This window comes from Coregonus clupeaformis, chromosome 31, assembly GCF_020615455.1.
Source record: "Coregonus clupeaformis isolate EN_2021a chromosome 31, ASM2061545v1, whole genome shotgun sequence".
In the NCBI taxonomy this organism is placed as follows: Eukaryota; Metazoa; Chordata; class Actinopteri; order Salmoniformes; family Salmonidae; genus Coregonus; species Coregonus clupeaformis.
The window spans coordinates 45,915,927-45,929,393 of NC_059222.1; the positions used below are offsets into that span (position 1 = coordinate 45,915,927).

At 46.2% G+C, this 13,467-nt stretch overlaps 1 protein-coding gene across 1 annotated transcript in view; it reads left to right on the forward strand.

Annotated features, from left to right (window-relative positions):
• The window catches only part of ascc1 (activating signal cointegrator 1 complex subunit 1), a 39,354-nt gene that overhangs the window by 4,113 nt on the left and 21,774 nt on the right, over positions 1-13,467 (forward strand). Inside the window, exons 5-9 of the mRNA XM_041836062.2 lie at positions 305-438; positions 908-1,027; positions 1,295-1,419; positions 6,880-6,947; positions 10,353-10,495. Of these exons, the coding sequence (XP_041691996.2) occupies positions 305-438; positions 908-1,027; positions 1,295-1,419; positions 6,880-6,947; positions 10,353-10,469 (564 nt within the window). The 3' untranslated portion in view covers positions 10,470-10,495. The remainder of the gene's footprint in view (positions 1-304; positions 439-907; positions 1,028-1,294; positions 1,420-6,879; positions 6,948-10,352; positions 10,496-13,467) is intronic.

Genomic DNA, 13,467 nt, shown 5'->3' on the forward strand with positions numbered 1-13,467 from the left:
ACACTACACACACTATACACACTATACACACTATACACACTATACACACTACACACACTACACACACTATACACATGGATTATATGTTATAGATATGTGGTAGTAGAGTAGAGGCCTGAGGGCACACACTTAATATGTTGTGAAATCTGTTATGAATGTATTGTAATGTTTTTTTTAAATGTATAACTGCCTTAATTTTGCTGGACTCCAGGAAGAGTAGCTGCTGCCTTGGCGGGAACTAATGGGGATCCATAATAAATACTAATACTAATCTCAGGTCTCTCTCCTCTCCTCTCTTGTTAAGGACCACGGAGTAGATGGAAGCATCTTCCAGAACCCTGCTAAACTCCATCTAACAGTCGGCACCCTGGCTCTGCTGAACGACCTGGAAGTGACCAGAGCATGTGAACAACTCCAGCACTGTGAGGACTTTATCAAGTAGGTATCTGACTGACAACTGGGTCATGTTCATTAGGAATCAAAACAGGAGAAAACGGACTGAAACAGGGAGGGACTATCCCTATCTAGACGTCCAATAAGAAATGCTCATTTTCGTTTTTTCCGTTTTAAATCGTTTTCTGTCGCGTTTCTGAATGAATATGACCCTGGATAATTGTAGGGATTGTATAAAGACTTGGAGCCAGAAACACACATTATGTCATGTTATGTCATGTTATGTCATGTTATGTATGTCATGTAACACACATCATGTTATGTCATGTTGTGTCATGTTATGTTATGTCATGTAACACACATTAGGTTATGTCATGTAACACACGTCATGTCATGTCATGTTCTGTCATGTAACACACATCATGTTATGTCATGTCATGTTCTGTCATGTAACACACGTCATGTTATGTTCTGTCATGTAACACACATTATGTTATGTGATGTTATGTTTCAGGACCATCACAGAAGGGAAGCCTCTCCCGCTGGAGGTGACAGGGATTGAGTACATGAACGATGACCCAGCGATGGTGGATGTCCTGTACGCCAAGGTCCACGTGAAAGACGGCTCGGATAAGTAAGAGTTTGGTTACTTCTCTTGAGGGTTGGATACCCTTGTTTTCCTTTCTTTTACCGCTCCTTGAAAAGTGCTATATAAATTCTGTGTAGTATTATTAGTATTATTATTATTATTATATTTACAGTTTACCTTTTTTTTATGACAGATTGAGCGATATACAATTAGTGCATTCAAATGATGTTGATCATTAGTATGTCAATAGTGTGAGAGTGTTGCTTCCCAGGTAAGAACAACTAACTCTTGTGTTGACTGTCTGTTGTGCAGGCTGCAGGCCATTGTGGAGCGGCTGGTGGACCACTTTGTTTCCTCAGGGCTGATGGTCAGAGAATGGGACAGAGTGAAACTGCACGGCACAGTGATGAACACTCTGTTCAGGAAGGTTGCTTCAGGTAGGAAGAAGAAGGTGGTTTTGTCTATGGCCATCACTGATGTGTGTTCACCTGATGTGTATTGGAGCTTCAGCCTGAAAACAAGGACAATTACCAGAGTACACGCACATACTTGAAAAAAAAAAAAGCAAAATAAGTGTCACTGTTCTCTTAAAGCAGGCTTTCCACTGTCTGAACTGCCACTGTCATAGTAACCTCCTAATAATTTAAGTCAGAGTCACTGGGCACTGAGTCAGTCAGCATAAAGATGGGCTTTAAGTCAGTCACTGGGCACTGAGTCAGTCAGCATAAAGATGGGCTTTAAGTCAGAGTCACTGGGCACTGAGTCAGTCAGCATAAAGATGGGCTTTAAGTCAGAGTCACTGGACACGGAGTCAGTCAGCATAAAGATGGGCTTTAAGTCAGTCACTGGGCACTGAGTCAGTCAGCATAAAGATGGGCTTTAAGTCAGTCACTGGGCACTGAGTCAGTCAGCATAAAGATGGGCTTTAAGTCAGTCACTGGGCACTGAGTCAGTCAGCATAAAGATGGGCTTTAAGTCAGAGTCACTGGGCACTGAGTCAGTCAGCATGAAGATGGGCTTTAAGTCAGAGTCACTGGACACGGAGTCAGTCAGCATAAAGATGGGCTTTAAGTCAGTCACTGGACACAGAGTCAGTCAGCATAAAGATGGGCTTTAAGTCAGTCACTGGGCACTGAGTCAGTCAGCATAAAGATGGGCTTTAAGTCAGAGTCACTGGGCACTGAGTCAGTCAGCATAAAGATGGGCTTTAAGTCAGAGTCACTGGGCACTGAGTCAGTCAGCATAAAGATGGGCTTTAAGTCAGAGTCACTGGACACTGAGTCAGTCAGCATAAAGATGGGCTTTAAGTCAGTCACTGGGCACTGAGTCAGTCAGCATAAAGATGGGCTTTAAGTCAGTCACTGGGCACTGAGTCAGTCAGCATAAAGATGGGCTTTAAGTCAGTCACTGGGCACTGAGTCAGTCAGCATAAAGATGGGCTTTAAGTCAGAGTCACTGGACACGGAGTCAGTCAGCATAAAGATGGGCTTTAAGGAGCACTGGGCACTGAGTCAGTCAGCATAAAGATGGGCTTTAAGTCAGTCACTGGACACTGAGTCAGTCAGCATAAAGATGGGCTTTAAGTCAGAGTCACTGGGCACTGAGTCAGTCAGCATAAAGATGGGCTTTAAGTCAGTCACTGGACACTGAGTCAGTCAGCATAAAGATGGGCTTTAAGTCAGTCACTGGGCACTGAGTCAGTCAGCATAAAGATGGGCTTTAAGACAGAGTCACTGGACACGGAGTCAGTCAGCATAAAGATGGGCTTTAAGTCAGAGTCACTGGACACGGAGTCAGTCAGCATAAAGATGGGCTTTAAGTCAGTCACTGGGCACTGAGTCAGTCAGCATAAAGATGGGCTTTAAGTCAGTCACTGGGCACTGAGTCAGTCAGCATGAAGATGGGCTTTAAGTCAGTCACTGGGCACTGAGTCAGTCAGCATAAAGATGGGCTTTAAGTCAGAGTCACTGGGCACTGAGTCAGTCAGCATAAAGATGGGCTTTAAGTCAGAGTCACTGGACACGGAGTCAGTCAGCATAAAGATGGGCTTTAAGTCAGAGTCACTGGACACTGAGTCAGTCAGCATAAAGATGGGCTTTAAGTCAGAGTCACTGGGCACTGAGTCAGTCAGCATAAAGATGGGCTTTAAGTCAGAGTCACTGGGCACTGAGTCAGTCAGCATAAAGATGGGCTTTAAGTCAGAGTCACTGGACACTGAGTCAGTCAGCATAAAGATGGGCTTTAAGTCAGTCACTGGACACTGAGTCAGTCAGCATAAAGATGGGATTTGTCAGAGTCACTGGACACTGAGTCAGTCAGCATAAAGATGGGATTTGTCAGAGTCACTGGGCACTGAGTCAGTCAGCATGAAGATGGGCTTTAAGTCAGTCACTGGACACGGAGTCAGCCAGCATAAAGATGGGCTTTAAGTCAGAGTCACTGGGCACTGAGTCAGTCAGCATAAAGATGGGCTTTAAGTCAGAGTCACTGGGCACTGAGTCAGTCAGCATAAAGATGGGCTTTAAGTCAGTCACTGGACACGGAGTCAGTCAGCATAAAGATGGGCTTTAAGTCAGAGTCACTGGGCACTGAGTCAGTCAGCATAAAGATGGGCTTTAAGTCAGAGTCACTGGACACTGAGTCAGTCAGCATAAAGATGGGCTTTAAGTCAGTCACTGGGCACTGAGTCAGTCAGCATAAAGATGGGCTTTAAGTCAGAGTCACTGGGCACTGAGTCAGTCAGCATAAAGATGGGCTTTAAGTCAGTCACTGGGCACTGAGTCAGTCAGCATGAAGATGGGCTTTAAGTCAGTCACTGGGCACTGAGTCAGTCAGCATGAAGATGGGCTTTAAGTCAGTCACTGGACACGGAGTCAGCCAGCATAAAGATGGGCTTTAAGTCAGTCACTGGACACTGAGTCAGTCAGCATAAAGATGGGCTTTAAGTCGGAGTCACTGGACACGGAGTCAGTGAGCATAAAGATGGGCTTTAAGACAGAGTCACTGGACACAGAGTCAGTCAGCATAAAGATGGGCTTTAAGTCAGTCACTGGACACTGAGTCAGTCAGCATAAAGATGGGCTTTAAGTCAGAGTCACTGGGCACGGAGTCAGTCAGCATAAAGATGGGCTTTAAGTCAGAGTCACTGGGCACGGAGTCAGTCAGCATAAAGATGGGCTTTAAGACAGAGTCACTGGGCACTGAGTCAGTCAGCATAAAGATGGGCTTTAAGTCAGTCACTGGACACGGAGTCAGTCAGCATAAAGATGGGCTTTAAGTCAGAGTCACTGGACACGGAGTCAGTCAGCATAAAGATGGGCTTTAAGTACAAAGTCTCAGCTGGTAGAGCACGCGCTTGTCGCAATAGATGGGCTTTCGATCGCTCACTGTACACAAAAAGATCAGTATGCAAACGATGGCTGTAAGTCAGAGTCTCTGGACAGAGCGTCTGCATAAATGGCATATTATAGTTATATTATATATTATATTATAACAACACGGATGTAGCGACAACAACAACAACAATGGCATTCCCTAGATTTGAACAGTCTCTGTTCCTAAAGTGGTACAGAGTTTTAGTGGACGCTCTTGGACCGACCCCTCTCTTTATCCTGTGTTGTTGGCCAGACTCCTCCCTTTGTCCTGTGTTGTTGGCCAGACCCCTCCCTTTGTCCTGTGTTGTTGGACAGACCCCTCCCTTTGTCCTGTGTTGTTGGCCAGATCTCCCTTTGTCCTGTGTTGTTGGCCAGACCCCTCCCTTTGTCCTGTGTTGTTGGCCAGACCCCTCCCTTTGTCCTGTGTTGTTGGCCAATTCTCCCTTTGTCCTGTGTTGTTGGACCGACCCCTCCCTTTTTCCTGTGTTGTTGGACAGACCCCTCCCTTTGTCCTGTGTTGTTGGCCAGACCCCTCCCTTTGTCCTGTGTTGTTGGCCAGACCCCTCCCTTTGTCCTGTGTTGTTGGCCAGACCCCTCCCTTTGTCCTGTGTTGTTGGACAGACCCCTCCCTTTGTCCTGTGTTGTTGGCCAATTCTCCCTTTGTCCTGTGTTGTTGGCCAGATCTCCCTTTGTCCTGTGTTGTTGGCCAGACTCTCCCTTTGTCCTGTGTTGTTGGCCAGACCCCTCCCTTTGTCCTGTGTTGTTGGCCAATTCTCCCTTTGTCCTGTGTTGTTGGCCAGAATTCTCCCTTTGTCCTGTGTTGTTGGACCGACCCCTCCCTTTGTCCTGTGTTGTTGGCCAGACTCCCTCCCTTTGTCCTGTGTTGTTGGCCAGACTCCTCCCTTTGTCCTGTGTTGTTGGCCAGACCCCTCCCTTTGTCCTGTGTTGTTGGCCAGACCCCTCCCTTTGTCCTGTGTTGTTGGCCAGACCCCTCCCTTTGTCCTGTGTTGTTGGCCAGTCTCTCAGCTGGCCAGCCTTGTGTTGTTGGCCTGTCTCTGGCCAGCCCTGTGTAAACTCATGCTTGAAAGAACTAGGGCTGGACTTGATCCACGGCCAACTGAATGAAACCCCTTGTCACTGCTGTTGGAAAACACTCTGCCCTGTTGCACACAAACAGAGCTGTGGCCAAAGAGAGAGTGAGGGAAGGCTGCTGTTGGTTCTGCTCTTGTTGTTGACTAGTGGAATTGCTCAGAATGCAGTCTTTTAGTTCCGTCACTGCTGCATACCAGATGAATGGTCAGCATTATGTTAGAATCACAGCTATTAGATTTAGACAGGGTCATTGACAAATAAAGGTGGTGGTGGTGAGGCTGTCATTTATTTAGTGTTTTTCAGAGAGAGGCTCATTTAGAATCATATCTCCCAGTACAGTTCATAGTGAGATCCACCTGGTTTGAACAGTGTGTTGTAATAAGCAGTGTGGTTGAGGGTGAACTCCACTATATAAATAGGGTTGTCCACCTATTACAATAGGTAAGTGTTTTGTGCATTAGGGTCAAAGGACAAGTTGACCTTTTTGTTAATCAAATGTGTATTTAGGATGTAAATGACATGTTATAGGTGTCCACTGGGTTTTGAGAACCAGACCCCACCAGTGATGAACTTCCTGCTGCTCGTTCTGCAGAGGCACAGATAAAACATGAACACAGGCTCCAAAAACACCCAAATACATCCTTTTAGAAACGACAACGCTCTCAGTATCAGGGTTTACCCACGGTGCTCAGGGTTTACCCACGGTGCTCAGGGTTTACCCACGGTGCTCAGGGTTTACCCACGGTGCTCAGGGTTTACCCACAGTGCTCAGGGTTTACCCACAGTGCTCAGGGTTTACCCACGGTGCTCAGGGTTTACCCACGGTGCTCAGGGTTTACCTCACGGTGCTCAGGGTTTACCCACGGTGCTCAGGGTTTACCCACGGTGCTCAGGGTTTACCCACGGTGCTCAGGGTTTACCCACGGTGCTCAGGGTTTACCCACGGTGCTCAGGGTTTACCCACGGTGCTCAGGGTTTACCCACGGTGCTCAGGGTTTACCCACGGTGCTCAGGGTTTACCCACGGTGCTCAGGGTTTACCTATACGGTGCTCAGGGTTTACCCACGGTGCTCAGGGTTTACCCACGGTGCTCAGGGTTTACCCACGGTGCTCAGGGTTTACCCACGGTGCTCAGGGTTTACCCACGGTGCTCAGGGTTTACCCAAAGTGCTCAGGGTTTACCCACAGTGCTCAGGGTTTACCCACAGTGCTCAGGGTTTACCCACAGTGCTCAGGGTTTACCCACAGTGCTCAGGGTTTACCCACGGTGCTCAGGGTTTACCTATACGGTGCTCAGGGTTTACCTATACGGTGCTCAGGGTTTACCCACAGTGCTCAGGGTTTACCCACGGTGCTCAGGGTTTACCCATGGTGCTCAGGGTTTACCCACGGTGCTCAGGGTTTACCCACGGTGCTTTTTGTGTTTTCTAGCCGAAGCCACAGGAGGAAGGCACAACATGAAGGAGCGGGAGGCCTTCGATGCCAGGAACATATTAAAGGTAAGAGGTCAAACACACCAAACAAATAAACATCCTGGTGGTGCCTTCACCTGAGTCTATTGTCTGTACAACAATACAACCTTAGGTCTGTCTCATAGCAGATCATTTCTCTCCTATATTGAGCAACAGTATATTTTTGTTGGTTATCTTTACTCTTGGCTATTTTAGTTAGTTACACCCATAATATTTTGTGTGGAACGATTATTCACAGAAGGAATAGGAACATTCCAGGAAAACATTAAGCCTTCCGGGTTTACATAATACAGTAAGATTTAGCACACTCACTCACTCACTGAGATTTATTTAGCACACTCATTCAGTCAGTAAGATGGTAGCCAGTTCATTCAGTCAGTAAGATGGTAGCCAGTTCATTCAGTCAGTAAGATGGTAGCCAGTTCATTCAGTCAGTAAGATGGTAGCCAGTTCATTCAGTCAGTAAGGTGGTAGCCAGTTCATTCAGTCAGTAAGATGGTAGCCAGTTCATTCAGTCAGTAAGATGGTAGCCAGTTCATTCAGTCAGTAAGATGGTAGCCAGTTCATTCAGTCAGTAAGATGGTAGCCAGTTCATTCAGTCAGTAAGATGGTAGCCAGTTCATTCAGTCAGTAAGATGGGAGCCAGTCAGGTAGGTGGTGCAACAATACCTCTGGCTCTGTTCTACGTGGATCAGCTGCCATCTGGTGGTGAAACATTAGAACTACAAAAGTATATTCCTGGTGCGGTCTGTCTGAATAGAGCAGTGCTCTAGTCCTGGGCCCAGTTTTTCTAAAGTGATCTATCTATCTGGAGTTAGCCTATGGGATAGGATTAAATGCATATAATTAGAATGAATAGAACTATTGAATAATTGACTGTTCATTCCATTTCTATGCTTTAAATCCTATCCGGTAGGCGAAATCCAGATCACTTTAGAAAAACTGGCCCTTGGGGACCCAACGGGGTACACAATTACATTTTTGCCCTAGCACTACACACCTGATTCCACTGATAGGCTTATCATCAAACCCTTTGGATCCCCAGGACCATGATTTAAGAAACACTGGAATAGAGTGTTGATTGGACTTGAAATATATTCCTGACAGACACCCTAAAGTCCCAGCCAACCCAACACACTGGATTTGATCCCTCCAACCAACCATACCTGAAAATATCAATTACTTTTCATTAGACCTAAGAATTTAGAATGTTATGAATGTTGTTAGTGAGAATCAGCCTCCATTTCCTCATTGGGTCCAATGATCAGTACAGTACAGCGTCTTCACCAAGTATTCACACCTGTTGACTTTATCCATGTTTTGTTGTGTGTACAGTCTGAATTTAAAATGGATTCAATTGAGATTTTTTTTTGACCCTGGTATACACACAATACCCCATAATGTCAAAGTGGAATTATGTTTTTATAAATGTTTACGAATTAGTTAAAAATGAAACGCTGAAATGTCTTGAGTCAATAAAGTATTCAACCCCTTTATTATGGCAAGCCTTAACTTCAGGATAAAAAATGTGCTAAACAAGTCACATAATAAGTTGCATGGACTCACTCTGTCTGCAATAATAGTGTTTTACATGATTTTTAAATGACTACCTCATCTCTGTAACCCACACATACAATTATCTGTAAGGTCCCTCAGTCGAGCAGTGAATTTCAAACACAGATTCAACCACAAAGACCAGGGAGGTTTTCCAATGCCTCGCAAAGAAGGGCACCTATTGGTAGATATACATTGAATATCTCTTTGAGCATGGTGAAGTTATTCATTACACTTTGGATGGTGTATCAATACACCCAGTCACTAAAAAGATACAGGCTTCCTTCCTAACTCAGTTGCTGGAGAGGAAGGAAACTTCTCAGGGATTTCACCATGAGGCCAATGGTGACTTTAAAACAGTTACAGAGTTTAATGGCTGTGCTAAAAAAAAAATGACATAGGAGAAAACTGAGGATGGATCAACTTTGTAGTTACTCCACAATACTAACCTAGTTGACAGCGTGAAAAGAAGGAAACCTGTATAAAATAAAAAAATATTCCAAAACATGCATGCTGTTTGCGACAAGGCAATAAAGTAAAACTGCAAAAAATGTGGATAGAAATTAACTTTTTGTCCTGAATACAAATCGTTATGTTTGGGGCAAATCCAACACAACACATCCCTGAGTACCACTCTTCATATTTTCAAGCATGGTGGTGGCTGCATCATGTTATGGGTATGGTTGTCATCGGCAACGACTAGGGAGTTTTTTTTTAATGATAAAAAGAAACGGAATAGAGCTAAGCACAGGCAAAATCCTAGAGTGAAACCTGGTTCAGATTCACCTTTGTGAATCCTCTGTAGCTCATTTGGTAGAGCATGGCGCTTGTAACGCCAGGGTAGTGGGTTCAATCCCCGGGACCACCCATACGTAAAAATGTATGCACACATGACTGTAAGTCGCTTTGGATAAAAGCGTCTGCTAAATGGCATATTATATTATTATACTTTTCAGCAGGACAATAACCTAAAACACAAGGCCAAATCTACACAGGAGTTGCTTACCAAATGACATTGAATGTTCCCGAGTGGCCTATTTACTGTTTAGTCTAAAATCGGCTTGAAAATCTATGGCAAAACTAGACAGAGCTTGAAGACTTTTAAAAATAATAATGTGCAAATGTTGTACAATCCAGGTGTGCAAAGCTCTTAGTGAATTACCCAGAAAGACTCCCAGCTGTAATCGCTGCCAAAGGTGATTCTAACCTGTAGGGATTCAGGGGGTGGAATACTTATCTAATCAAGATACCGTTTTATTTTTACAAATGTTAGAATTTTTCTTCCATTTTGACATTACAGAGTATTTTGTGTAGATCATTGACAAAAAAATACAATTAAATCCATTTTAATCCCACTTTGTAACACAACAAAATGTGGAAAAAGTCAAGGGGGTGTGAATACTTTGTGAAGGCTCTGTGTATATATAGAGGATAAATCAGCATGGCACCCTATAGAGTGTTTTCATACAGACGCATCAGAACTGGATTCACCTTGGGGGTGCTCCCAGTGTTTAGATAGGACAAACTGGGCCTTCAGCGCAGTAGCGTCTGTCATTATACAGTGTGCGTACCAAATGGCAGCCTATTCCCTATATAGTGCACTTCTTTTAACCAGATCCCTATGGGCCCTAGTCAAAAGTAGTGCAGGGAATAGGGTGCCGTTTGAGAAGCAACCTGATAAGAATGTCACCGGAGAGTCTCTGGCAGTGCCATGTGTTCCGTTGGCAGTTGTCCCAAATGGCAGCCTATTCACTATATAGTGCACTACTTCTGGTCAAAAGTGGTGCAATATATAGGGAATAGGGTGCCATTTGGGACGCAACCTAGAACTCGGATTAACAGTACTGTTCAAACTCTCTTGTTTTGTTCTTAATGTAGAGCTTTGGGTCGTACCAGTTTGGGGAGTTTGATCTGAATGCCGTCCAGATTTCCCAGAGGTATTCTACCGACTGCACCGGCTTCTACACCCCAGCTGGCGTTCTGAACTTCTCCTGAGATCTCTCCCCTCAACGTTGACTCGGGTACAGTGGAGCTTGAGAGAGAGAGAACACAACAGTGGTTTTTACACTGATTCCTTTCCAGAACACTGATTACCTTTCCTGTAAATTGTTAAGTTGTCCTTTTACAGTCATTTGCAACTTTTTTGACAGACGAGAAAATATGGTTAATTTCCTCAGATATCAGAAGCGTAAAGCCCTCTTCATGCAGGACATCAAAGCTACTCTACTGTTGGCCAGCAGAGGGCTCTATCATGCCTTACTATACTATAGAGGAGGCAGAGAGCACTCTCACTTCAATCTGTGTGTGTGTGTGTGTGTGTGTGTGTGTGAATGCAGTCATTTTGAGCGACAGTGACACTATTGTCTGTCTGTACTGCTGTTTGTCACATCCAGCTCAGCTAGCCTGTCCTGCCCAAATAGGGAGACGTGTGGTTGTCTGTACCCCCTGTCAGTACTGTTGTCTGTGCCCCCTGTCAGTACTGTTGTCTGTCCCCACTGTCAGTACTGTTCTGTCCCCACTGTCAGTACTGTTGTCTGTCCCCACTGTCAGTACTGTTGTCTGTCCCCCCTGTCAGTACTGTTGTCTGTCCCCCCTGTCAGTACTGTTGTCTGTGCCCCCTGTCAGTGCTGTTGTCTGTCCCCCGTCAGTACTGTTGTCTGTCCCCACTGTCAGTACTGTTGTCTGTGCCCCCTGTCAGTCCTGTTGTCTGTCCCCCCTGTCAGTACTGTTGTCTGTCCCCACTGTCAGTACTGTTGTCTGTCCCCCCGTCAGTACCCCCCCTAGTCAGTCCTGTTGTCTGTCCCCCCTGTCAGTCCTGTTGTCTGTCCCCCCTGTCAGTACTGTTGTCTGTCCCCCCTGTCAGTACTGTTGTCTGTCCCCACTGTCAGTACTGTTGTCTGTGCCCCCTGTCAGTACTGTTGTCTGTCCCCCTGTCAGTACTGTTGTCTGTGCCCCCCTGTCAGTACTGTTGTCTGTGCCCCCTGTCAGTACTGTTGTCTGTCCCCCGGTCAGTACTGTTGTCTGTGCCCCCTGTCAGTACTGTTGTCTGTCCCCCATGTCAGTCCTGTTGTCTGTCCCCCTGTCACTACTGTTGTCTGTCCCCTCTCAGTACTGTTGTCTGTCCCCTGGCAGTACTGTTGTCTGTCCCCCTGTCACTACTGTTGTCTGTCCCCCCTGTCAGTACTGTTGTTCTGCCCCGTCCTGCCCTCAGAGAGATGTTCTGCCCCGTCCTGCCCCCAGAGAGATGTTCTGTCCCGTCCTTCCCTCAGAGAGATGTTCTGTCCCGTCCTGCCCTCAGAGAGATGTTCCGACCCATTCTGCCCTCAGAGAGATGTTCTGCCGCCCTCTGCTTGCTTGGCAGGCCATGCAGGAGGGCGATATCTGCCACCGAGTGGCGCTCGGCTAGCTTTGTCTGTCAGCTCAAAGACACTCATTACTAGCATACTGTAGCAGCTCACACACACACACACACACATGTGTCTTCCTTCCTGGAGTCTTGTCAACAGCAGCGGTTATACAGGGATATGTAAATGCTCCCAGCCAACACAGCCATCCTACCGAGCATCAGAGCAGTGATTGTGGCTCTGTCTCGTGTCTGTAGAATCTATCTGTTCAACCCTCCTCCTTGGCACGCAGCGGCCTCCGAGACAGGGAGGAGTTACGTCCCAAATGGCACCCTATTCCCCATATAGTGCACTTCTTTTGACCAGGCCCATAGGGTGCCATATAGTGCACTTCTTTTGACCAGGCCCATAGGGTGCCATATAGTGCACTTCTTTTGACCAGGCCCATAGGGTGCCATATAGTGCACTTCTTTTGACCAGGCCCATAGGGTGCATTATAGTGCACTTCTTTTGACCAGGCCCATAGGGTGCCATATAGTGCACTTCTTTTGACCAGGCCCATAGGGTGCCATATAGTGCACTTCTTTTGACCAGGTCCATAGGGTGCCATATAGTGCACTTCTTTTGACCAGGCCCATAGGGTGCCACTGCCTATCTCCTGAGAGCGACTGACTGACTGCCTGACAGAGAGAGAATGATCTCAGTGCCATGTAGTCAGACAGTAGAACATGCCATGGTGTATTTACCAAAGCAGCAAATGACTCGTCTAGTTTCAAGGCTTGTTACTGTCAGGAAGGGAGAAAGTAAAACCGCAGGCTCAGGTAAACCGTCAATACCTCTCCTAGTAAATACAGGGACGGGGAAAGGGCCTCATAATTAATTTCTTCAGGACTGCAACACTCTATTTCCTTTTGGCAGAGAGAGATGTCATTCAGGATGTAATGTACTGGGCAAAGGTTTCCAGGAATGACTAGACCACATGTCAGGAGTCAGGACACTACAGCATAGACCACATGTCAGGAGTCAGGACACTACAGCATAGACCACATGTCAGGAGTCAGGACACTACAGCATAGACCACATGTCCGGAGTCAGGACACTACAGCATAGACCACATGTCCGGAGTCAGGACACTACAACATAGACCACATGTCAGGAGTCAGGACACTACAACATAGACCACATGTCAGGAGTCAGGAACTACAACATAGACAAGTCAGGACCTACAACATAGACCACATGTCAGGAGTCAGGACACTACAACATAGACCACATGTCAGGAGTCAGGACACTACAACATAGACCACATGTCAGGAGTCAGGACACTACAACATAGACCACATGTCAGGAGTCAGGACACTACAGCATAGACCACATGTCAGGAGTCAGGACACTACAACATAGACCACATGTCAGGAGTCAGGACACTACAACATAGACCACATGTCAGGAGTCAGGACACTACAACATAGACCACATGTCAGGAGTCAGGACACTACAGCATAGACCACATGTCAGGAGTCAGGACACTACAGCATAGACCACATGTCAGGAGTCAGGACACTACAACATAGACCACATGTCAGGAGTCAGGACACTACAACATAGACCACATGTCAGGAGTCAGGACACTACAGCATAGACCACAT